This window comes from Vombatus ursinus, unplaced genomic scaffold, assembly GCF_900497805.2.
Source record: "Vombatus ursinus unplaced genomic scaffold, bare-nosed wombat genome assembly UNPS02010284.1, whole genome shotgun sequence".
NCBI lineage: Eukaryota > Metazoa > Chordata > Mammalia > Diprotodontia > Vombatidae > Vombatus > Vombatus ursinus.
In genome coordinates, this window is record NW_020950062.1 from 8,325,215 (window position 1) to 8,352,633 (window position 27,419).

A 27,419-nucleotide genomic window follows, 5' to 3' on the forward strand; every position below is an offset into this window, starting at 1 on the left:
TAGTAGATAGCAAGCTGGCCTTGTAATCAGAAGACCTGGGTTCAGATCCTGCCTCTATGGCAACTTTTAGTATCCCCTGAACTATTTAAAAAATTTTTTTTAATTTATTGTTTTAAAAATGGAGGGTTGGGAAGTAGGATACATTAGGAAGTGTAGATGATATTTTTTAAATAGCTATCAATGCTTTTTAAAAAAATATTTATAAAAATTTAGTGCTTTAAGGAGTTCTCTAAGACTAGAAGTAAAAGTTGCTGTTTTGCATACTGGAGGGCTTCCCAATGGGCAATGAAATCAAAGATTAGCATTCCTCAAAAATTCATTTATTCATTCAATAAACATGTATTAAGCACCTGCTATGTACCAAGCACTGTGCTAACCACGAGGGACACATCTAATATAATATAGCTTTTCCACAGTTGCATTTGAGTTTAAGGCTGACAAACTCTGATTGAGATAACCTTTAAGAAACAAACTAACACAATTTGTCTGCAAAACCAAGAAAAAAGGTACACGTTTGATTTGACACTCATCTTCGTTACCTAAAGGTACTTTAGTGTTAAAGTATTAAAAATACTCAGTGTATGAATAAGAGACGGAAAAGGAGTCTGGGCCATTTTTCAAACATTTATGGCAGACTCAGGCACTTTGACAGTTCTTGATGAAAAAGATCGTTAGATCATCTTCCTCTCCATCCCCACTCCCCTAATAGTCTAGGCTATCAGCAAATTTAAAGTAAAAATGGGTGATGGGAACATTTTTCAGCTTCTAAAGAGAGTAGCAAAAAAATGTTAAGTAAATAAAACTGTGACTGGTCCATTAGACCCACCAAGAACAAATCATTGGAAGAACTCTTATCTGAAAATAGCTTAAAAAATTGAAAAGCATTTTGGCAGAAATTAGAGCAACATTTTATATTATATATCACAACAAGCTCTAAATGGATGAGTTGAATATAAATGATTACATCATTTTAAAAAAATATTGAGCATGAGTAATTTTTCACAATCAGTAAAAGGGAGAGAATAATCGATAAAAGACAAGTAAACTGTTATTTACTTAAAATCAAAAGCTTTTGCACAATTTTAATGTAAATTGAATAAAAAGTCAAACTGTTGAGCAGGCTAAATCTTCGCATCCGATATCATCGATAACCAAAGTCTAAGATCCAGGATACATAGGGAATTGATACTAAAAATAAGACCAGGAGCCATTCCCTGATAGGCAAGTGATCAAAGAATATGAAGTTTTCAAAACTGCAAATGATAACCTTCTGAAAAGAGGATCTAAATCACTGAAAAATGCAAAATAAAACAATTCTGAGGTTTCACTTCACACCTTACAAATTGACAGATAAGACATAAATGGTAATGATTAATATTCCAAAGCATGGGAAAAATGGCATTGGCCCAACTGCTCTGGAAAACAAGTTGGAAATGTGACACAAGTGACTAAGTGGCTCATAGGTGCTTTGACCCAGCAACTCCATCCTTGAGCAGGAGGTGAAAAATCAAATAAAATACATATCAAAAACATGTTTTAAAACAAAGTGGTATCCATTGATTTAGGAAATGGCTGAAAAACTGTGGCACATAAATATAATTGATCATAGTGAAGAAATGACAAATCCAGTGAAATCTGGAACTATGTATATGAACTGATGGAGAATAAGATAAGCAAACTCAGTATAATAAACATGACTGTTAACAACATAAGTGCATAAATCACTAAAAAGAAATCAAAGACCTTTCTAAGTAATTCAGAAACCAGTAACAAGCCAGGTGAACATACAATGAAATCTGCCCCTCCTGACAGAGAAAAAGGGGATCACAATGGCAGAACGTTGCATACGTTATCTGATATGATCACTTAACTGTTTTTGTTTGATATAAGGAAGGGCTAAATTTGAGGGTGGATAGGATGAGGGTAAAGGTAAATCCAGAGATGATAGTGACATACAATGAAAAGGCATCATTTGAACTAATTTAGGAAAAACAAAACTATTATTGAAATTGAGTGCTATTATGTATAAAATTATTATGAAATATTTTCATACTATGAAATTTTAAGATTATTTTTAGAGGAAACCAATAAAACAATATAAAATAATAATATGCACATATTAAATCTGACATCTCATTTTTCCAAAGTCAGTCATTTAACCCAGCTCCCAATCTAAGAGGAAAGGAAGAACAATGACTTAATTTAATATGTATAAATATTACTAATCTGGTGCACCAAGCATGAGGTAAAATCTCTATTACCTATTCATTTTAAAGTCATATTTGTGTTTTGAACTTCCAACTCACAATCTGGTTCAGAGCTGCTAATTCCAAAGCAACAATGCATCAAAGGAAATACTAATAACTTAACAAGAATGACTTGGGGAGCCAAGGAGGTAAGAGAAAGGGAGGCAGGGGTAGAACTGTCATATTTTATATTGTATTCAATTCTTGTTCACTCTTTGATTTTATTTTTCAGGTAACAATCAACAGGCCCAGGCAAATTTATGGAGATGTCTTTAAATTTTCATCTCATACATTAACACAAATCATAAACTTTATTTATTTTGCTTTAGAAATAAAGAGTTTAGTCAATCTCTAAAAACTTTTCAATTCAATTAATCCATAGAGTTGCATTATACTTCTTCATTCTGTTTCACTGATGGCACGGGAAAGTGCTTTCGTTCTATTTCTGTTACGAATTCTTTTCCTTCTTTTCTTTTCAGGGGCAGAAGACTGGTTTGAATCTTGTACCTTCTTCTTTTTCTTCAGACAGCTAAGAGGATTGGGACCACTCACCCCTTTGCGTTTCCTCTTCTTCTTCTGTTCAGGGGTTTTTACTAGACCTTGTTCTTCTTTGAGTTTCTTGATGCTCTGTTTCTGATGAACAGAGACAAGATGCCCCGATTCTGTTGCTTTGACAAAGGTAACTGTTTTTGAAGAAGGTTTGTCCAAAACAACAGTATTCTGAATGATAAACAAGAGAGGAACTCCAGGTGTTTTCTTTACTTGAAGAGATAAATTCTGGTCCTATGAAAAAACAAACATTAATCAGGAATTATTCAGGAGCACATTACAAACCTACCAATACGACTGAAGACCTCTGAAAGAGAATTCTTTCTAAATACTTAGTATCACTAAAACTGAAAGAGAATCTTACTTTTATTTTTCAGATTATTATGTGCCAGTGCAGAAGGCACTTATCAAACATCTAAAACAAAGATGAGGACAATGGGATTATTGGATGCTTCAAGTTTGGGAAAAGCTGATTGAAGTAAATGCTGGACAGAGGACGAACATCTTGTTTCAGTCAGCTGAACTGCTGAAGCTATTGAAAAGCAAAAATGTTTAACAAAAGCAGCATAAAACAATGTAAAAGAATATTTTAAATGAATTATGAGGAATTCAGAGGAACAAGGAAAGATGAATGCAGAGTGATGTAGGTGAAATTTGATGAATTTCAATGACCAATCTCATTCCCAAAGAATAAATTTATCTCCTCTCAGTACAGAGACAGTAAAGAGGGAGGAGGGCCACATGGCCATAGCTCCAGTTCAGGGGCCTCAGCTTGGAGCTGCTACTGCAGGGACCCTAGGCACTGAAACTGCCCCAGCTAAAGGGGCTGGAGAGCCCAGGAGGGGGACAGGTCCACGTGGAGCCCTGCAACTCCCAGGGGAGAAGGAAGTCTGCAGCATGGTCCACTTCTGTTAAGTGCCTGGCTGTACAAGAGTGTATAAGGCTTCAGAAAAGCTCTTGCTATCAGATGGGATGATTTTGTCAGCTGTAGTAGACAGGTTAAAAACTGGTTTGAGTGGTATACCTTCAACCCCTTAAGATACATATAGGCACATTAGGATGCACAAAGGCTAATTAACCCAGAGACTGGGTATTACTTCCATACCCCTCTCCCACCCAAATCTCTTGTTGGATGGCACAGTTAAGTTATTCCTTGCATCCTTCTCATCCCTTACTCCTCATCAGGCAATTTAGAAAATCCCTCATTTCATCAGTGCAAGTATATTATTCTCTCTCGTTCTCTCTCTTTTTTTGGGTGAGGCAATTGGGGTTAAATGACTTGCCTAGAGTCGCATAGCTAGTAAGTATTATGTGTCTGAGGCCAAATCTGAACTCAGGTCCTCCTGACTCCAGGGCCAGTGCTTTATCCACTGCAACACCTAACTGTCCCCATATTACTCTCTTGCCCTAAAGATAACAGGGCAGTCTCCAATTTGTGCCTTGCTGGCTCTTTTTCTAAAACTCTATGTAGCATGGGCCCTGAGGGCTTTAAGCCTTCAATCAGAGTACAAAAGCCTAAATGGTGCTGCATCCAGAAACCATGCTTCCATGAGTTGAGAGCAGTGGGGGCTGCACATTGAGAGCATTCCCTGTTGACATATACTCCCTATTCCCCTTCTGAGTATTAATAAAGCTGTGTTAACTGCTATTCCTATGCAGAGGGAGCTAGGTAGTAGAGTGGATAAAGTTCTGGGCCTGGAGTCAGGAAGCCCCATCTTTCCAAGTTCAAATCGCACCCCAGACACTTACTACCTGTGAAACCCTGGGCAAGTCCTTAATTCTGTTTGCCTCAGTTTCCTCATCTAGAAATGGAAATGGAAAACCAGTTATCTTTGCCAAGAAAACCCTAAATGGGTTCATGAAGTGTTAGACGTGGCTGAAAAAAAAGACTGAACAACACCAATTCCTATGTAGCTCTCCTGCTTTTCATATATAGGTAGTCTTGCTTTATTGGTTTATCTTAAGGGAGGTTTCAATGGGAAGGTGCATATTTGGAAGTTACTGTGGTATAAAAAAAAACAAAGCAAAACATCAATAATTTTTTATAGGCAATATTACCTGTGTTGCAATGAAAAAATGGTGAGGATTTCCATCTTCAATCATGGATAACAGACATTCAGCACCACTGACTGCATCTTTGAAATGGGAACAACTTCGAAGCTGACACCTTTGTGCAATTAGTTTTGCACCATATAACTCCTTCCCCAATGATTCCAATTCCTTTAACACACATCTGAAAAAAAATTTGATCTTTAAATATTGGGAAGCATTTATAAGAGAAATAGTTCTTTTTGACATATGACAGTAAAACATTTATGACAGGTCACATTTAGAATGTATTTTTTTCTTTCAAATAAAAGGTGTTAAAATTATACTTTTAGTCATAAATGCTATATGGTAAATCCAAACAAATAATGAACTTAGAATGTTAACTTTCACCACCCCCAACCAAAAGAGAAAACCCTGGTTAAAAAAAAAAAGTCAATCAACAAGGATTTATTAAACACCTACTTATTATGTGCCAGGCACTATGCTAGGCACTGTGGATACAAAGACAAAAATGAAAGTCACTACCTCAAAATATAGTCTATGAAAGAAAATAACAAGTACATCAAAGCAGACACAAAATAACCTTGGATGGGAAGGCATTAGCAGCTGCCAGGACCCAGGACAGGATAGAGCTTGAACTGAAAAGCCTGGAGTACAAGAAGCTAGAAGACATGACACTGGATGTGGAAGGAACAGTAAGTAGCCAGATAAGGCTATACGTGGGAGTGGGAGGGAAGTTTTAAATATCAAACAGAGGAGTTTATATTTGCTCCCATTAAGTAAGAGGAAAGTACCAGAGTTTATTGAGTGGGGGAGGGGAGGGAGAATGACATGGTCAGGTCAACATTCCATAATAATTACTTTGGTGGTTGTGTGACAAGATGGACTGGAGTAGCAAGAAGCTTGAAGCAGAGAGACAAATCAATCAAAAGCATTTATTAAGCACCTACTATGTGCTAGTAGCTAAAAATATAAATATAAAGAATAAATAATCTATACTCACAAGAAGCTTAGTACTTAGTAGGCTATTTCAATAGTCCAGGAGACAGTTCACTAGAACTTGAAGCAAAGTGGTGGTAGTGTGAGTGGAGAGAAGAGGATGATTTCAAAAGATGTCATATAATTAGAAATAGTAAGATATGATAACTGATTAGATATGTGGAGTGTGTAACAGTAAGAAGTTAAGGATGACAAAAAGTTTGTGAATGTGGTTGACTAGGACAGCAGTATCCTGGGCCAAAAATATGGAAATTAGTTCAAAAGACAAGAGAATAGGAGAGGACATATAAGTTCTGTTTTGGACACATCAAGTTTGAGATGATTATGAGATACCCAAGTTGAAATATCCAATAGGTAATTAGTAATGAGTGACTGAAGGTCAGAATTAAGACTTAACCTGCAAAGAAATTATCTTTGGAAACCGTGTAATTGGTTTCTAAATTGGTCACTAAATGAGAGAGTATAGAAAGATCAAAGAAAAAAAAAAGACAGTTCCTTGAGGTACGTTTACAATCAATGGATATGACGTAAACAATGAACCAGTTAAAGTGTACTGAGAGGGCTTAGTCAAGCAGGAGAACAAAGAGTGTGATAAAAAACCCAGCCAGAAGACAGTCTAAGAGGTAAAGTGGAATAGTGTCAAATGCCAAAAAGAAATAAGAAAAAATGAGAAAATGCCTTGGATTTGGCAAACAGGTAACTAGCAATTTGAGCATAATAGTTTTAAATGAGTAATAAGGTTGGAAGCGCAGAATGTATGAGGGGAAAAAACATACATCAAATAGAAAGATAAACATGAATACAAATTAGGTAAAACTAAATGCTTATATATTTTATATATAATGTATACGTTAGATACACATATCTAGATATACAAGGACATTCGATGAAAACATGAGATAGAACAAGCAGGCTTTCAAAAATCATATTCAACAACAGACCACATCTTTACTATTTCATAGTTAAGTCAAAGACGTAGGGGCTATTAGATCTCAATTCTGCTTATTATTCGTTGATGACAAAACACTGCATTTATAAGCTCTTTTACAAGATGCCACTCATATATAAATGATGACCGTTGACTATTTCTTGGAAGAATTACCTTATTCAATGACTCTCATAAGGCAACACATACAAAAGGGAGATTTATACTCGTCCAAGGTATTATTAACACTGTGTTGGAGAAGATCTAGCGCAGAGTACAAATCAAGGAGGGATTCCCTAGCGAGTAAGGTTCTCCAGATGCTCCTGTTGAGGGCAACACTGTGTTGGATTGCCAACACAATGTTATCCTTGATCAAATTCTTATTTTCTTCAAATTTGGTATCGTTCTCATCTTTGCTCTAAAATGAATATATGTATATGTGTGTAGGATAAGTTCAGCTGGAAGATGAGCTGAACCCACAACTAAACAGGAGGAGGAAAACAGCATGAATTGCTTTTTGGGAAACCACAAAACTTCTTTAATGACCTCAAACTTCCCCTAGAAATAAAGGCCCTCCTTTTAAATAACAATATTCTATGAGTAACATCACAGTTTCTGGAGATTCAAAAATGGTCATCATACAAAAGGTAATAGAAACGCAAATGATGGGTGTGGATAGGTAACTTATACTAAAACTTTAAGTCACTAAATCTCATTGAACCTATTTTCCTCTCTAAAATGGAGTGGTAGACTACATGCTCTCTGGAATGTTATTATTCTCATTCCAACTCTAAAGACAAGACAGTGTGCCCTCATACACAGATAACTAACAATAAAACTCAAATTACATGATGAGTGCATTTGAGAGATGGGAAATAAAGTGCTTTGTGAGATACAAGGAAAAAAAAAATCATCACTACCAAGGAACAAATTGGAAGGTTTCACCGAGAAGGGACACTTGAGTAGGGATTTAAAGAATGGGTAGAAATTCAACAAGCTAATTGGAGGAAGGACATTCCAGGAATAAGGTCCATGAAGGCATAAACCTCTTATCTAAAGTATATATATTTCCAATTGTCTAGTACAGTCCTCAGAAAGTGTCTAATGAATGTGCAAAATGAATGCAAGAAAGGGTCTGTCCCTACCCACAAACAACTTAATTTCCTATGCTACAAATATTACTGAATAGTCAGCAAGACCTGAAATTTCATCTCTTTTCAGACTGCCATTGATATGCCTTAGTAGGGTGTTTCTATAGCAAAAATAAACTCTTAGACTATCTCACTTTAAGAAAAGCATGTTGATCAACTGACTGATGGCTAACTTCTGGCGATGTGTCTCTTTGCACTCAAGTAAGCCCATCCTAAGGAAAAAAAAAAGTTTTTAAAGTGAGCCAAGTGGAGCAGTACATGGAGTGCTAGATTTGGAGTCAGAAAGATATGAGTTCAAATCCTGCCTCACTTAATAGACATGGGAGGCTGGGCAAGTCCCTTAACCTCTCTTGGTGCCACTGTTACCTTCTCTAAAGTGCAAACAGTAACAGCCTTGCCTCCCTGGGTCGCTGAGGCACTTTGGTGTCTCCGCCTCAGTTTCCCAATCAGTAAAAAAGATAATAGCACCTAACTCACCGGGTGGTAGTGAGGCTCAAATGAGATAACGTCTCACTTCGAAGAAGTGAAAGTGCTACATGAGCACTAGGTTTGGGTTCTTCTGGCAGAGTCTTTACAAAATCCGACGTAAACTCTGAGCCAAAATGAGATAACAGGGGAGACTTTGGTGGATGCACGGATCAGACCAGAGAGATGGATCTTAGGGCTGGAGGAGGATGTTGTCAAATTCAAACACACGCCCCGCCCCCTCCCCATTCCCGGCCCCCAACCAGAAATGTTCCTACCACTTCAGTTAGAGGACCAGTGGCCTCCTGCAGAGTAAGTAACACTTAAACGTTTTCAGTTTGCGTTGCTCTTCATGGTTGACGAAGCCCCTCCCCTCACTCACAAACCAGTAATATCGTCATCCTCATTCTAGAGATGAGGACACTAACGCTGGGCGAGGTGGGCGACTCGCGCAGCGTCACACACAGAGGCAGGAGAGCTCGGACCCCCGGGGTGCTGACCTCCCCCGACGCCGGCACGCCCCTCCCGGCGCCGGGCGCCTCCCCGCTGCGTCCCGCCCCGCCGCCCGGGCCGACCTGGTGGTGCAGAGCTGCGTCTTCCCCATGAGGTAGCGGGGCAGCTGCTCGCGGAGCTGGATGCGGCCCCGCAGCGCCGCCTGACAGAACGTGCCGTCCAGCAGCAGCTGGTACGGCTCCCGGACGCCGAAGTTGTAGCGGAAGAAGCCGAGGTGCTTCTTCGCGTGCTTCTGCCGCGTGATCTTCATGGTTGTTCGGCCGCGCGCTCACAAGAGAGAGGCAGAGACGGCCGCCCCCGCCTCGGGAGCCGGGAGCCGCCACACCAACGGCCGGAACCGCAGGAAGTGAAGCTCGTACCTCACGTTTCCAGCCGGCCGGAAGATCGGCGAGAAAACTTGCCATACGCTAGCCCTCAGCCCGAAGCATGTTTCTTTTGCGACTGCGCGCTGCTGAAAGGGCGGGGTGTATAGGAGGGCGGAGCTTGAATCTTGAAACGCCGCGCACTGATTGCGCAAGCGCAGTCTTTTTACATCCTTTCATTCTGCGGGGGCGGGGCGTCACTGGCCCTGGCTGGGGGATTAGTGAGTTAGCAGTAACCGTAGGGTGTGAGTGCTTCCACCGCCAAACAACGTACGCATTTGCCAACGTACATTAGGATTAGACAGAGATCATAGGATCATAGGTCTAGAACTGGAAAAGGAGTTTGGAATCACTTGTTGGTAGACACTCGACAAATGCTTGTTAATCACCTGATTGATGGCCAAACTTCTGGTGTTGCGCCTCTTTGTTCTCAAGTTCTCAAGATCCTAAGAAAAAGAAGCCCTTTAAAGCCAGCTGGGTGGAGTAGTGCATGAAGTGCTAGATTTGTAGTCACAAAGACCTGGGTTCAAATCCTGTCTGCCGGGCACTGTTAAGGCTGAGGATACAAAGAAAGGCCAAAGTGGTCCCTGCTCTCAAGAAGTTCCCGAATGATAGACATGCAAGCAGCTATGATCTGTCTGTCTGTCTGTCTATCTATCTATCTATCTATCTCTCTATCTACAGGATAAATTGGAGATGATTTCAGATCCAGCATAAAGGGAGCTGGGAAAGATTTCTTGCACAAGATTGATTTTTAGCAGAGATTTATAGGAAGCCAGGAAAACTAGGAGGCAGAGATGCAGAGGGACAGAATTCCAGGCAGGGGAGACACCCCGTGAAAATAATCTGAGTCTGGAGATAGAGTGTCTTGTTTGAGGAACAGCGAGGAGGGACAATGTCACTGGTGGAGGGGAGGGAGGAGAGTGAAGTGTAGGAAGACTTTAAATACCAACTAGAGTATTTTATATTTGATCCTGAGAGAGCCAATAGAGTTTATTGATTTGGAAGGTGACATGGTCAGACCTTCTTTTTAAAAGATCAGTTTCATAGGTGAGCATGGACCAGAGTGAGGGAAACTTGGGGCAGGGAGTACAATTAGAAGGCTATTGTAATAGTCCAGACATGAGGTAAGGAGGGTCTGCTCCAGAATGACAGATGTGTGAGAAGGGTGTCTATAGGAGACATGTCAAGGCATACATGAAAAAGTTTGACAAATGATTGGCTGTATGGGGTGAGTGAGATTGAGAAGTCAAGGATGACACCTAGGCTGTGAGTTTACATCATTGGGACAATTGATGGTGGTAAGAAGTTAGGAAGAGTTTTGGAGGAAAGGTGAGTTCAGTTTTGGACATGTTGAATTTAAGATCTATAAGACATCCAGCTTGAGATGTCCAACAGGTATATGTGTGTATATATGCATATATATGTATATGTGTATATCTGTCTGTCTATCTATACACACATACATGTTTGCAAACAAATAAATCATAAGATTAGAGCTGGAGAGGATAATAAGGTCAGAGATCTAGCTTGAAAGAGAGTTTAGAGATCATTGAACAAAAGCTTCTCATTTTATAGATGAAGTAACTAAGGCACAGAGATTCTAAGAGATTTGGGCAAAGTACATAGTAAGCTGGTAGTAAGTGGCAAAATTAGTAATGAGAATCAGCATTTAAACCCAAGTCAGATGATGTTCCAGATATAGGGCTCTTTCTACTTCAAATAAGAATGTGTTTGTAAAGCATTTAGTACAGTGCCTGGCATGTAACAGGCACTGTATAAATGCATATTCCCTTCTCTTCTACCCCCTTCACCAAGTTGCCTCCATCATACAATATAAATGGAATAGAATGTCAGCTTATTTAATATTTTGGTTTTTGTCTTTGCATCTCCTGCACTTAAAACATTCCTGGCATATAGCACCTAATAATGCTTATTGGATTGGATTAAATTAAATATAAATAATATTAAATTATATGAATTAAGTATGAATAATGCCTGTTTTTCCACTTCTACTACACATAAAGGTTTGATTTTTCATAATGAAAGCTGACATTTATTTAGTACCTTGTATTCATTATCTTATTTGTTCCATATAACAACCCTGCCAGGTGTGCCCTGTTGTTTCCAATTTACAAGTAAAGAAACTGAGATGGAAAGGTTAATTGATTAGCCCAGGGTCATATAGCTACTAAGTATCTGAGGCAGGATTCAAACCATGCTTTTATAATCCTACGTCTTATTCTCTATCCAGTATGCAACACTGCCTCTTTAAAGACATGCAGTTGTGGTATAATGGAAAAAACCTTAGAATGACAGGCAGACATCCTCTGTTTCAATCTGGACTGCTAGATATACTCTGTGTGTCTGTCTGTCTGTCTGTGTCTGCATAGAGGGCTAGGAGTGTCTGTAGTCACTAGTAATATAGGGGTCTCATAACATAGTGGCTATCACTCTCTAGTAAGAGGACAGTGTGGTATATATAATGTGTATCATAGTGAACTTGGGAAAAGCAAAGTTCAAACTACAGCTCTGACATTTCCTAGCTGTGCCTAACTGTGTAACCATACTCAAGTTATTTGACTTGTCTAGGCCTCAGTTCTCTGATTTTTAGAATGAGGGAATTGGATCCAAATAACCCCTAAAATCCCTTCCGGCTCTAAACCTGTGATGCTAGTACTGCCCTCAAATCAAGGTTCAGCTCCCCTATTTCAGACTCACATAATTCAACCTCTCTGACCTGTTTTCACCTCACCCCAGACTCATTCTCTGCAAGTGGCACCCTGGATTTCCTCACCTCCTTTTTCCACTTATTTTGAAGCCTGGCTGAAACCCTAGAATTTACACACAAGAGGAACTCACCCCCACTCCTGCAGATGCTCTTTCCCTCTCTTTCATTGGATGCCTCCTCCTCTTAAGGACTTCCACTTAAGGTGGGTGCCCAGGCCAGCCATGTCTCATTCTTCTGCAGGCTCCCCAGTCTCCGGACTTTCTCCACTCAAGGCACTCAGGTACCTTCTCCCACTCTTACCATTGTCAACTCTCTTTTCTGTGCTGTCTTCCCTCACTAAAATGTATGCTCCTGATGGCTGGGACTTCCTATTTTTCTGTTTGTATTTGTGTTTCCAACACTTAGCAAAGTTCTTGGGACATAGTAAGACTAGTGGAAAGAATCATGGACTAAGACAGTGGTGTCAAACTCCAATAGAAATGGGGTCCACTAAGCCATACACAAGGAATTCTGCAAATACATATTGACTTAGTTTTAAAATGTGATGTAATTCCCGTCCCAAAGCTGATTTCTATGGGGCTCTCTCCTTATTGGTGGAGATGAATCCCTTGCAGTGTTGATAGGACCAGGAAAGCTCTAGCCTTCTTCAGTTCTTTTTGTGACTCTTCAAGCTTTGAGTCACTTCAGGTGTTTCTGGCTTCCAGCTTTGAGAGGGAAGATGGAAGAGGGCAACCCCACTCCAGGGAGCTGAAGGAAAAGAATCTGGGAAGACATGTGAGAAGCCGACAGCCTCTATCATGTTGGCCCTGTTCCCAGATTGCTTTTTCTCTTGAATGAGGTCAAGAACAGTCTCTCTTGGTTGAATCGAGTTATCTCATTCCCAATAGAAAAGTGCTTATATTCTGTATTATCTGATATATATTTTCTTATGTGTATCTTCTCTGTTTTAGATGCTTTGATTTAGATCAGGGGGAGGGAACCAGAGGCCTCGAGGCCATATGTGACCTTCCAGGTCCTTGGGTGTGGCCTTTTGACTGAGTCCAAGTTTTACAGAACAAATCCTTTTATTAAGGATTGAGTAAAAGATGCCCCAAGTTCCCCACTCCTGATTTAGAGAAACTTTCTTTGCTATTTGCTATGTGTATTCATTGTGGAAAAGGTCATAGGTAGAGAAGGGGTCAAGCCTTGGATATAGAGCTTAGGATAATGATGACAGAGAATTCAGAAGTTAGATTGAATCAAATGATATTCCCTAGACTAATAATATTTAAGGGAACAGATAGATGTAATTCTAGTCTAGGACCTCCTCTTTCTGAGGAAAGCAGAGTGGCCTCTGACCCCAACTCTCTGCTTCCTCTCTGGCAAGAATTAAAGTCTTCCTTAGAGATGGGTATGTCAGTAAAAAGCTAGAGATGTCTATTCTGCCTCCCTTTGACCTACACATCTGACAGCCCTCATTACCAGTGGGCCTCTCTACGCTTACGGCCTTTCCTTACAGAAATACTACCTATGTTTTATTGTATCTTTATTTATTTTGTTAAAAATTTCCCTATTACATTTTAATCTGCTTCGAGGACACTCAGAAGTGTTGTGGGCTGTATGCAGCCAACAGGCTACTATGAGTTTGACACCTCTGGGCTAAGAGTCCTGGGTTCTAGTACCAGCCTTGCCTGGTACTAGTGTACGGGGTACTAGTACCATTTTCTGTGTGACCTTGGACACACTTGAAATCTCTGAGTCTCAGGGTTTACTAAAATGGGGGGAGAAGAGTCATGTGCCAGGTCCAAAGTCAGAAATGGAGAATAACCCCAAATCCAGAGAAAAGTAGGGACTATAGCGCAATCAGAGTGATCATCACTTGTTGCAGTAATGAGAGTGGAGTGCCCTGACCTGAGGTAGAGGAAGAACACCATTGGTAGGAGCCAGTCAGTCTTCAGTGTCTAGCCTAGACAGGGAACTCCAGGAGTGTCATGAGCCCTCCCTTCCTTGCAGAAGGTGGAGAGGGATGTTTGGGAATCGGAGTGCCTCAACTTTGTTTCCTTGAACTTGAGGGTTTTGATTCACCTACAAAGTGGGGATTGGTGATGCCTGGTCTGTGAAAAAATCACAGTCTCCCTGCCCATAGGAGTTTCTTAGATGTATTTGGCTTTATTTCTTTCTAGTATTGTGATTAAAAAACCACATGCAGTTTATACCTTTGCATGTGATTTCAGTTGAAATATATCAGGGACAGCAAAAGGGTATGGTTTTCCAAAGTGTAAAGTAGAAACAGGGAGCCAAGGGTTTGTTGAATAAATCTATATTAAACCTTTAGTCCAGAGTTCTTAACCTGGAGTCCATGGCCTGGGATGTGGGGATAGATTTCAGGAGTTCCATGAACTTGGAGAGGAAAAAAATCACATCTTTAGTTTCACTAACCTTTAACTGAAATTTAGCATGTCCCTCCATTATTAAATTAAAAAAAAAATTATTCAGAGAAGAGATCCACAGGTTTTACTAGACTGCCAAAGGGTCCATGACAAAAAAAAAAAAAAAGCAAAAAACAAAAAAAACCCTTCTGTCTTAGACTAACAAGCTTAGCACTGCCAGCCACAAAAAAAGTACAGCAAGGAGTAAGAAAACTAGCTCTGAATCAGCAAGAGCTTGATTTTACCTTAGGGGGCCCTCTGGCATTGGATGAAGCATAGAACCATTAAGGATGAGGATTAAGGTGAAAACATTTGGTCCTTATCACTGAGAAAGATCAGGCAATTAGCCATCAGTGGCCTTTAATGATTAAACTTCTTTAAGCTCTAAACCTGTATTGGTAATATATATGACTTTCCTGTATTAAAAAAAATTTGGACAGGCAGTTGAGTAGTGAGTGATTTTCTAGATACATCTGAAATAGGTTATTTACTGATCTAACCATTTTCAGCAACATCATTTCCAGAATTACTTAATTTTTTTTATTTGTGGGTTGTCATGACCAGAGGATTCACCACTAAGTGAATTCCAAGTCATTGAAGGGGCATAGGAGAAAACTCTGGTGGGCATGAGTAGGTTGCAACATGTTATCAACAATGAATTGCATAGCTGAAACAGGGTAGAGGATGCCATCAGAAGGTTGTACAATCAAAAAAGGAGGTAGTAAGAGCAAAGGATAACCAGTGACCAATCTCCAGGCTCCATTGGTATCCATGCAATGCCAAGATATTTAGAAAAATGCCCCTGTGTTGAGCAACATCTTGTGACTGTTTTACAGGAACATATGAATAAGATTTTCAAAGGATAAGAAGGCTTGGATATATTTCAATGTGTACTGTTGAAAGGAGAACCCATATCTATGTGGGATCACAGATCAATAGTACTTAGTAGTAGATAAGTTTAAGACAATCCTTCCTTCTATTAAGAGATTGCAATTTAGTAGCATTTGTTGATTCACTCCTTTTAAGCTTTGCTTTAGGCACTGGCAATAATTATCTCTATTGTTTTGTAGGTTATTAATTTGTGTAGAAAATTAATAATCTATGACACACATGAATTTATTTTTAATGACACTAGGGATAAAATTGTGGAGAGAGTTGGGTGGACACCTGAGTCACTCCTAAGCAAAATTGTGTATCTGAATATTATTATTGGAATCCTTTTATTTCCTCCTCCACCTCCAATGATATCTTCTCCAAATTCCCTTCTGCCTCTTCTCCCCACATCCTCTATTCTATCCTGCCTCCTCTTTCTACTTATCCCTACTAATTTGTTGAGTGGTGGCTAATAGTGGATAAAATCTGGCCCTTCCTTGTGGTATTTGGAATAGGAGCTCTACAAGTCTATTGCCCAAACTCACTTTATAAGCCAGTTAGTTCTATAAAGAGATCTTTGTTGTTTTTCCTTGAATAGGGTCCAAGGTGAACAAATTTTGACCTATATTGAATAAGATTTTCAAGGAAGATATAATCTAAATATTGAGCATTCGTTCTTATCACAAAATCACCAAACATTTAACACAGTTCATTATGCTTGGCTAAAGCAAAAGGCCAGAAAGCAGAATTGAGTTTTATTGGTAAATGTGTATGGAAATAAATGCCTGTGGTCCTGTAGAAGGGGTGTCTGGAGACCCGGACTCCAATCCTGACTTTTTTACTTTCTATCTGTGAACCTTTATCAAATCACTTCATTGCTATGGGTCTCCATTTTCTCATTTATAAAATGAGAGGCTTGAACTACATAACTTCCATGGTCCCTTCTAGCTCTAAATTTATAAATACTGTATTGTCCATTTCTCAGAGCCTTGTCCTATATACTTTCTCACAAAGGTAGTGGGGAATGGGAACTCAAATCCTTTTTGAGGCAAAGCTAACCAAACCCTCTTTATATTCTGTAAGAATTCTTTTGACATTTAAGTTTTTCTTTCTTGTGAAAATATAAAAGATAGGACTGATTTCAGGATGACAGTTGGAGACATCTCCTATTGGGAAAGGCCAGTTAACAGGTGGGCTCCCAGCTCCATGGCCAAAAAACAATAGGGACATGTTCACGTCAGCCAGTTATCAATTAAGGAAAGTGAGTTGAATTTCTACATATTGGTGAGACAAATATAAAAGATATTTTCCCCCAAGGTAAATGACAACTACTAAGAAATGCCTTTCTGAGAAGAGGATTCAAGGGATTTCTGTTTGCCAAAGACATCTCTAACCTGGACAGGAATGAAAGCAATACCTGCCAGTTAGGGCATAGTCAATGAGTTGCCTGGCTATAAATTCAGGCTCTCAAATCTGTTTGGCGTGATGGATTGATTGTATGGGTGAAACAGTAAGTGCAGAGAACATCTGTTGTTATCAGGTTAGTTGAACAGTGTTCAGTACACTGTAACTAATTTGAATAATGTTTCGAATTGGAACTGTATTGCAAGAAACTTAATGGAGTTAATTAATGTGGTAAAAACAAAAAAAAATGGTAGCATAGGAAGGGGAAAATTAAGATATGGAGGCAACAGGGGAAATATGCCTTAATATGTTGTTTGGGATGAGATTGAGCATCATAGATAAAATTGGTATAAAGGTTCATTCTGTGCAAAGTCTTTAATTTAGAGATCATTAAAACATTTCAGAGACACTAAGTCATTAGCTGACTCCTGTTGGGTAAACAAATACTTTTGTTTGGTTATTTTTAATAGATAAAAAAAGTTTAAGATGGTAGAGTAGGTTTAAAATGGATTTTCTGAAAAGAAAACTTTTCTGAGGCAAGGAAATCAGACCAATGTTTTTATTGGTATAGGGAATTCCTGATGAGGAAAGTCCATCTACTGATGCAGTAATATCTGCTATGCAATTTACTGTCTTAAGTAGTAGTTTGGGGCACTAAAAGGTTAAGTGATTTGCCTAGGGTCACACAGTCAATATGTATCAGAGTCAGAATGTGAACTAAATCTTCCTGTCTCTGAGGATAGCTCTTTATCCACTGGGCCTCACTGCCTCTCAGCTACTTAATGATGGGGGTGGGGAGGGAATCCCAAAAACCAGTTTCTTTATGTATTATTTTATCTATTTTAAAAGGAGTTGGCATATTCCAGTTTTTATCTGCAAAAACTGGGATTCCTAGATGCAAGAAGTTTAACATATTTTTTATAATCTAGCTGAATATAATTTTTAAGTCTGTTATTTGTAATTGGATCACACAGACAGCAGCATTAGATACATGATTTTATGCAAAATAAAAGTACAAGTTAGTACCTTCACAAATGTTTCTGATGCAAAATCATTTTTATGTTATTTTGAAATCCGTAAATCAAAAGACCTGTAGGAAAATGTCATCTCCTATTATGTGTTGTAGCAAATTTAAGGATTTTCTTTTCAGTGGTTGATACTTTATCATTTCTCCTTTCATCTAGCTCTACAAAATGAAATTTCTAATAGCCTCCTTTTGCACCTATACTTTGACTATAACCTTGTGGTACCTTGGTTATATCTTAAGTTGTTGTTATTGTTGTTTGTCCTTAGTTCTTGAAGAGGACCATGACATCAGGGAGGTGATGCCATGAGATGCAAGTGAATTGGATTTAAATGAGGGAGGGCTGTGTAAGTAAAAGTAAACAGAATTCATAAAAGTAAATGAAAAATAGTTATGCTATGGCATAGAGAAGTCATGAGGATCAAATGTGACAATATTTGCACAGTGCCTGGTACATAGTAAACATTTACTAAGTGTCCCTTCTTCCTCCCCTTCCAAGAGACTAGTGCTGTCCAAGAGTTTCCCTTCTTTTGCTAGAAGTCTGGGTCCCAGAACTCTTAAAATTTAGGGTTGTTAGTGAGAAAACTCAGAGGACAGTGTTGCCCAAGAAATCTCACTTTTCTTGCTAGAAGGCTGGATTTTGGGATTGAGCTGCTTAGGAACCTTCACCTATTTTACCCAGGAGCCTGTTGTTCCTAATCTCTAGATAAGTCTTTGTTAAACTGGTGTTCAGGACCTCTTATCACTAATACTATGTGATTTCTCTCTCTATTTGGCTGCCAAATAGTTGAGATCTTGTGGGCCTTTGCCACTGCCTCTGATGGGCTCATTCCTGGCATTTAGAATTCAGGAACTTTGGGTCTTCTCTAAGGCCATAGATATAGGAGCACATGCAACTCTTGTGCTTTTCTGCCCATAGCCATTAGTGGATCGCAGGGGAGAACTGTTCCACTTACCCTCACTGCCACTCCAGGGCTCGGTTCTACTCTTAGCTCTGTTACTCACTTAGGCTCTCACAAAGAGCACAAGGAGAAAAGGACAACCCTATAATTGATTCCCCCCAACCCCCACCAACTCTAGCACCTTGCAAAAAAGCCTCATCTCCTTCCACAAGTATAATTGGGTATACTTGGGTATACAACAACAGTATAAGACAACCAATTTCATCTTCAAATAAGTGACACAGTGGGTAAAATGGGCAACTTCATGCTTTTTTCTTTTATTTTCAACATCAAATTTTCATTTGAAGGAAACAAATGTATTTTTGTTCTTGATTAAACTGTTGTCCCAGTTAAAAGTCATCTGGACAGGAATCAATTCCTAAAATCCTCTGCTAGTCTGAAGAGGAGGAAATAGATGCAATATTTGAGTTCCACTTCTTTCATTCCACAAAAGAAAATGGATGGATGCATGAAGAGACTGATGCTGAGACCTCAAGGTTCTTGTAGTTTTTTTTTTCTTATAACAAGTCAACCCAGAATTGATTGAGAATAGATTCCAACTGGATCCCCACATCCAACACAATTGTACTGACAACTACCCAAGAATCAGGACTTTGGGGTCTTATGGAGATGGTCTAGAGAGGGGGAGGAACACCTACTTGATCTAGACTTAGTAGCATTTAAAATTTTGTTTTCACAGATATTCTATATTGACTCAGTTCCAAATAAGGCCTCGAATTCCAAATAGAGATTATGTTTATTGGGAGATATGGAAGAACTCCATTTTTACATCACCATTCTCCTTTCATTATTATCGGACAGTCCATCCTTCCCAGGGCAAGGAAACTCTCAATCAGGTTATCACCTCCTTTGGACATCATCTTCAGTTTGCTCCAAAGTCTTTCCCTTTGTTTTATGAACACAGAGTAATATGAAAATCACACCAAAGAGGCCAGAAAGTCAGAAAGTTTCATGTGGAGTAAGAACATCCATGAAGCTGTTGAATTCTCTTTAAAAAAACAAAAACAAACAAACAAAACACCATAATCCTTCTGGTTGAAACATAGACTCCACTGGCTATACCCTTAACTTGGAGAGAGAATATTTCTGACATCCCTAGGCAAGGGATGGGACCTAAGCCTAAAGAAAGCCTATGAGGAAGAATCCCATGCTAAGCCCCTCTGGCCACAGCAACCCGGAGTTCACTCCTACAGACTCTGTGTTCAAGTATGTGAGGAAATCAGGATGTGAAGAATTGTTAGGAATATGAAGATTAATTTTAAAATAAACACCAAACATCATGGAGCTGAGATCCATGATAACTTCCAACAGCACCAGAAATACCTTCCAGCCAGCCCTGTCCATGCAGCTAAATCAATGAAGACTACCTAGAGGATCTCCACATTGACTAAGACAAAGATACTCTCCTTAAAGTTGGCTTCTTCAAAAATGGTCTCTGTATAAAACAACATTGCACTGATCCCTGAGAATTGCTGGAAAGCCATTAGTAATATATTGATGAGAAATGATTTGTAAGTAGCTGGGTTCTTCAAATCTGCCAAATGAAATCCATGGTCCATGTGACTATACTCCTTCTGTTTTACTTCCAGCTTCTGTTGTCCTTCCTGTCCTGATCTAGCCCCTACTGAATCATTATTGCAACCATTACTTCCTGTTTCTTATCCACAGTCAGCAGGAACCTTGCTTGGGGGTTTAGGCATGAAACACATGAGCAGTAGCATAAAGGTGGGAGGCAGTCAAGCATGGGCAGTGAACATCATTCCAGGCCTAGCTCTGTAACTGAGGTCAGTGATGGCTATCAGCTGTATACATGAGCCAAGCATTCCTTAGATTTCTGGTAGGATATTTTAGATATATGCTAGAAAAACAAGGGACATGACCCTTCCCTGGCTAGGCCTGTGAGAAGGCAACCCCCATATGGAGTCCACACGTATTCTGGCCCCAACCACCATGGTGAAGACAGCAACAAAAGACACTGTTCAGAACATCAGGGTCAACTTCTTTTCAGCCTTGTCTATTAGCCATCCACCTAGTATACCTCCTACAGCAGCTCTCAGAGTCCCTATGGACCCAAACAAGAAGGCGTTGGCATCCAGGTAGAGGGCTGGGTTCTGACTGCTATAGGCTTGAGATGTCTGAGGAGCTATAGCCTAGGACTAAGGTGAAGTTGACAGGACCCAGGGAAGTGGCAAAGATGGCCAGAAAGAAGCCCAACAACCAAGGGCTTTCAGGCCTTGCTCCCCTGTCCTGAATCCAGGGCCCATACCATCCAGCACATCCAGCAGCCCACCAGACTGCCTTCTACATTCAGGAACCCAGGGTCCAGATGGAGCTTCTGTAGGAGAGGACCTAGTTCATACTTTTTACAGGGTGATTTCTCTTCCTCCTTTCTTTCTTCCTTTCTTCCTTCCTTTCTTTCTTTTTTCTTTTTCTTCTTCTTCTTCATCTTCTTCTTCTTCTACTTCTTCTTCTCTCTCTGTCTCTGTCTCTCTCTGTCTCTCTCTCTTTCTGTTTCTGTAAAATCACGTTAACTCTGAAACTCATACCTACTCAATATCCCTGGCCCTGTGACTCCTCAGTGGTGGACATTGGAGTTTCCTCTCAGATCCTCCATTTAAGGAGGGAGCCCATCTCATAATTGCCCATCTAGCTGCAAGATTCCAGAGTGCCCAACATACCCTCCTGCCCTTCCCCCCATCTCTTTTTATGTGTTCTCCCTCATTAGATCGTGAGCTCCCTGAGGGAAAGGATTGGGTTTTTGCTTTTTTTGTTTGTTTTGCCTTTGTATCCTTAGCATTTAGCACAGAGCCTGGCATGTGTAGACACTTAATAAATGTTGATTGGCTGATTGAATAGTTCCTACATTTTTCAGTCACTGTAGTTCTTTGTCAATAGAGTGCTAGATATCACCCTAATATACTTGTGTTTTTAATTTTGTGGTCTTTAAGAATGTATGTTGCTCCCAAGGAAATATGTGAAAGTTGTAATTCCTTAAGAGCACATTTCAGTGACTGTTAGAAATTGCAATGGCTGTAGGTATGGGGAAGTCAAGTGTTTCAAGAATCATTCATGCCCACAGGATCAGATACATCGAATCATAAAAGTGTGTTAAAAAAAAAAGTTAAAAACTTATTGGGAAAATGTGACAGGTAGGATTAGTGCTAGACTTTGAAGGAGAGGAAAGGAGACATCCTAAAACACTAGAAAGAAACATGGTTCGTAAGTCAAAGGATTTGTATCAAGATTCTGCCTCCAGCACTTACTTCCTATATGACCTTATACAGGTCACTTTGAGATTTAGTTTTTTCATTTTCTGAATAAGGTAGATGGATTTCTCCTCATCTTGACCCATTGGTGAACCAATTCAACTCTACATTGTCCTCCTCTCTTGAATCCTTAGTTTCCTTATCATATCACTAATTCTCATCCAAGCTTTACCCTTGAATCACTGCAACCAAATGCTGCCTTTGCTTCTACACATGTGTTGCTGAACAAAGGTGGAGAAAAGCATGTGACCATTCTGACTGGGTCCACTAGTCATCTTGCCTTGGGTTTGCTGCTTTTCTTGTATGTGAATATTTAGTTTGGAGAGGATGTCTATGATCAGTCCAGCACTCTGTGCCACACATCACTTTTGTCACTCTCACATCCTGTCTGTCTTGTCTCCTTATAATGACATAGTCTATTAAATGTCAGTGTTTGCTGCAAGGGTGCATCCATGAAGTTTTATTGTGTTTAGGCAAATGGATGTGACATATAAAAGGTTCGAGAGACATAGTTTCTGGGTAATTAATAATTTTATTAATCATGCTAGCATATAGTTAATAAAAGAGAATCAGTGACATTCTTAAATGCCAAAGACCCCTCATGGAACCCACTCAAGACTTATATGCCCTTGAAAGAGTTGGTGTTCCTGAGGATGGCAGTCAACTCTGATTAGCTACAATTTATGTGTAGAAGGAATATTATAATGAGGCCCTATTCTAATGAGGGGCTGATTATATCATTTATTTTCCAACCACACCCAGCCTTGGGCAATCTAGGCAAAGGATCTACTCCCCCCCCACCTCAAACCTGTCTGAGTGAACACAATGGGTCAGAAATCACCTTAAATTCTTGTTAAGGTTTTCTGGTTGGGTGGGGCAACAACTCCATCTAGATAAGATAGTTTAGGTGGGATAAAATTTTGGGAAAGGTCAGGGATCTCCCCAATAAATAATTTCTCTTATGGAAGACAATGTTGATGATGAGGTCATGAGACACTCAAGTCATTAGTAGTAAGTGACCATGGCTGTTGCTGTTTCCAACTCCATTTCTCCTAAAGATTCCCTGCCATGTCTGATAGTCTGTGGCTACTCTGGCATTAAAGTCACCTCGAATTACAAGCTTGTCTTCTTTTGGCATATTGATGATAAGGGTCTCCAGGTCATCATACAATTTTTCTTTGACCTCATTAGGGCTCATCATGGTGGGAGCACATGCACTGATAATGGTGATCTCCTGAAATTGGCAATCATATTGCCATGAGCCTGTCCTTCACTCCTTTTGGTAAGCATACAAACTTGTTGACTAGATTAGTTTTGATTGCAAAACCTACACAAGCTTCATAGTGCTTCCCTTCACTGTGGCCACTCCAGAAAAATGTGTATTTAGTTTTGACTTTGATAAGTTGGACCTCATTTGCCAGCTTTGTTTCACTCAGGGATGCTATTTGGATGTGAAACCTACTGAGTTCTTTTACAACAAGAGCTGTTTGTCTTTCGGGTCAACTGGATTTCATGCTGTCCATGAGTGTGCTCGCATTCCACGTCCTGATGATCAGTGAATCATCTTTGCAAAAGCTTTTGTACATTTCTTTTGTGTTTCAATTTCAAGGTGGGATCCCTGCCTGCCAAGCTAAGCAGGCCAGGTTTGGGTAAAGCAGAGAATTTTTAGGGCACTTCTTCTAGCTCCTTCCTCACACCAGGAGGTAAGCAGTGTGGTCCTTCAAAAAAGCAGCTCAGACACCCAGGGGGCTGCTGAATTCCATCACTGCTGCAGTCCAGTGAGAAGATCACCATATGACTTGGGCCACCTGTGTGCAGGGTTGTGACTACAGCTCCCAGTGTATCCACACCAGCTTCTTTGTCACTTGTATGTTACTGCAGTGATGATGGTCAGGTTGTGTTGTGGCAGAGTTGTTTCAAAAGAATTTGCAGACTCAGACTGTCTCCAAACCAAAGCAAAGGCATTTTATTGTGATTTTGAGGTTTCATACTTTGGTAAGCGGGCTAAGTTCCTCAGAGGAGCTAGTGATTTCAGTAAGGCCAGACAGACAATTTTATAGAATATATGATGTTAATTATACAATAGAAAATATGAATATGAACATAGAAGATATTAATATTAAAAGGCAGGAGGGGTTTGTTAATGGATTAGGTAATAGGGGAGGGGTCCCAGCCTTGGTGAAACTGTGCATGTGATTTCCCATAATGCATACAGAAAAACCCAAACTGGATTGGGAGCATTATATATGATAATGATATTATAATAAGCCTCTCTATGCCATAAGTTTACTTTAGGTTAGTTCTTTACTATTACTGCACAAGTGCCATCTTAGGAAACCATTCTATGATTTAGTGGTAAAGCATCCTGATCTTCATCCTGGTGGTGCTGATTTCTGATTGGCTGGCTCTTGTGGTCCTGTTTGGGCAAGACAGATTGCTAGATTGTGGTCCTGTCAGGGGCTAAATGGATGATGTGATCAGGTGATGTGGGGCATGTGGGGAAGTTAGAGTATTGAGTCTGGGGGGTAGTGACTGGGATAGTGGCTAGAATTCCATCAATAGGACTTTGAGGTAGTTAAAAATGGTAAAATGGTGTGGGTGATGTGTTTTGATTCACACATAAATTGGATTTAATTGATGCAGAATTGCACAAAGACTTCACTCTCTCTTCCAGAGTCACTGGATTCCATTGACAAGACAGAGTCAAGAAAAATGGTGATGGCTCAGAATGCAGTGGGTGACCTTGGCATTTTTGATGTCTAACCAAGCTCTAAGCACTCTACAGCATCTGCTTCAGGTACCTTCATGGACTTTGGAATAAATTATTCTCATCTGCCATTCCACTAGGGAAAAATCTTCATAATCTCAGGGTACACACCCCCCTCACTCACCAAAGGGTTTGAGACCTTTCAGTTACCCTCAACATGGTTTAGCCTGTCTGCCAAAATGGTGTACCAGCGTGTGGCCCTTGCACAAGCTAAAGCATCTTGGAGCCACAGTTGAGAGTTGGGTGAATCAGGTGGACACTAAAGATATAAAGTAGCCCTGAAAAGGGCTTTGCAGCCCTCACACCAGAGGTACCAGTCTTCCCTGAATATTCCCTATACTCCAGGGAAACTATATTATGATAAAAAGTATCATAGATAATGATGTAATATCAGTACTAAACATATGCTCCAAATACTATAGCATCTAGATTTTTAAAGGAAAAGTTAAATGAATTACAGATGGAAATAGATAGTGGAGACTTCAATCTTCTCCTCTCAGAACTAGAGAAATCTATCCAAAAAAGGAATAACTAAAAAAGTCAAAGAGATGAATAGAATCTTAGATAAGCTAGATATGATAGATGTCTGAAAAGAATGTAATAGGAATAGAAAGGAATACACCTTTTGCTCAGCAGCACATGGCACTTTATAAAAATTGACCATATATTAAGGCCTAAAAACTTCACAGTTAAATGCAGAAAAGCAGAAATATTAAATGCATCCTTTTCAGAGCATGATGCAATAAAATTATATTTAATAAGGGATCATGGAAACACAGATTAAAAATTAATCAGAGACTAAATAACCTAATCTTAAGGAATAGTTTAAAGAACAACAAATAACTCTATTAAAGAGAATGACAATAATGAAACAGCATATCAAAACCTATGGGATACAGCAAAAGCAGTAATCAGAAGAAAATTCATGTTTGGGTATGTAATTAAAAAAAAATAGAAAAAGAACAAAGTAAAAATCCCAAATTAAACACCAAATTGAAAAGCCTAAAAATTAAAGATGAAATTAATAAAACTGAACATAAGAAAACCATTGAATTAATAAATAAAACAAGAAGTTGGTTTTGTGAAAAAAAAATAGATAAACCATTGGTTAATATGATTTAAAAAAAAAGAAAAGAAAACCACATTACTAGAATCAAAAATGAAAAGGGTGAATATGTCACTAATGAAGATGAAATCAAAGCAATTATTAAGAGTTATTTTCCTCAATTATATGCCAATAAATTTAACAATTAAGTGACATGGAAGAATATTCACAAAATATAAACTATCTAAATTAACAGAAGAGAAAGCATATGTATTGTGATATTTTAAAAATTTGCGAGACATAATTTCTGGATAATCAATCATTTTATTAATAATGCTAGCATATTACCAGTAAAATGAGTCAATGATACTCTCAAATGCCAAAGATGAATTATTGCAGTGGGCTCACAGTTTAAATGGCCTTTGAAGAGTGGGTGTTCCTGAGGGTGACAATCAACTCTGATTGGTTAACAAAGAGGGAGAATGAATATTACAATGAGAGGTTGACCTATTGCAATGAGGGGGCTAGGGGTGGAAAATGTAACTCCTAAATTGTTCAACCTTGGGCAATCTAATCAAAGAATTTATTCCCACCTATACCTATGTAGAGCATCTTTGATTAAATTCCTTATAAGGTTGGATGAGGTCTGAACAAGATTGAGAAGAAAGTTAATTCAATCTCATTATCAGCAGTGTCCTTCAGAGACTGAACACCCTACACGCTTCTGAAAAAATCTTGGTCCTAATTAAATAATTAATAATCAATTATTAATATGAGGGAGAAATAATAATTTCTCTCAGTATAATTAAATTTTTCCTTAAAATGATAAGAACCATCTACCTAAAACTATCAGCAAGCATTTTTAATGGGGATAGGCTAAAAGCTTTCCCAATAAGATCAGGAGTGAAACAAGGATGCCCATTATCGCCAAGATTAATTAATATTGTAGTAGAAATGTTAGCAATAGCAATAAGGGAAGAAAAAGAAATTGAAGGGATTAAAATGGGCAATGAAATAATAAAGCTATGTCTTTACAGATGATATGATGATATACTTGGAAAATGCTAGAGATTTAACTAAACAGTTAGTTGAAACAATAATTTTAGCAAAGTAATAGGATATAAAATAGACCTACATAAATCATTAGCATTTCTACATATCACCAACAAAACCCTGAAAGAAGGGATATTAAGAGATATCTCATTTAGAATAACTGTAGACTATATAAAATACCTGGGAGCATATCTGCCAAGACAAACCCCGGAAGTATATGAACATAATTATAAAACACTTTTTATACAAATACAGTCAGGTTTAATAATTGGAGAAATATTCATTGTTTATGGATGGATAGAGCCAATATAATAAAAGTGACAATTCTACCTAATCTACTTATTCAATGCCATCCCAATTAAATTACCAAAAAATTACTTTATTGAGCTAGGAAAGAAAAATCATTTGGAAGAACAAAAGATCAAGAATATCAAAGGAATTGATGAAAAAAATGTGAAGGAAGGAGGTTTAACAGTACCAGATCTTAAACTATATTATAAGGTAGTAATTATTAAAGCTATCAGGTACTGGCCTTGAAATAGAAAGGTGAATTAGTGGAAGAGAGTAGACATAACACACACAGTAGTAAATGATTATGGTAACCTTGTGTTTGACAAATATAAAGAT

The 27,419-nt window shown here is 38.9% G+C and overlaps 1 protein-coding gene and 1 pseudogene across 1 annotated transcript; both read right to left on the reverse strand.

Moving 5' to 3' along the window:
* Positions 1–304: 304 nt before the first annotated feature.
* Positions 305–9,238, reverse strand: UTP23 (UTP23 small subunit processome component). The gene is made up of 3 exons (XM_027854019.1): positions 8,960–9,238; positions 4,854–5,028; positions 305–3,029 (listed from the first exon to the last, which is right to left on the reverse strand). The coding sequence occupies exons 1-3, from the start codon at positions 9,145–9,147 to the stop codon at positions 2,646–2,648; spliced, it is 747 nt and encodes a 248-aa protein (XP_027709820.1). The 5' UTR covers positions 9,148–9,238; the 3' UTR covers positions 305–2,645.
* A 66-nt stretch (positions 9,239–9,304) lies between these two features.
* Positions 9,305–23,721, reverse strand: LOC114037192 (annotated as a pseudogene).
* Between the last annotated feature and the right edge of the window lie 3,698 nt (positions 23,722–27,419).

Bases quoted from the DNA above. Each gene is read 5' to 3' on its own strand.
- UTP23 (XM_027854019.1), bottom strand. From the start codon at position 9,147: ATGAAGATCACGCGGCAGAAGCACGCGAAGAAGCACCTCGGCTTCTTC. The intron at 5,029-8,959 runs GTCGGCCCGGGC...ATTTTTTTTCAG, and splicing joins ACGCAGCTCTGCACCACCAG to ATGTGTGTTAAAGGAATTGG. The intron at 3,030-4,853 runs GTAATATTGCCT...GTTTTTTCATAG, and splicing joins ATTTTTTCATTGCAACACAG to GACCAGAATTTATCTCTTCA.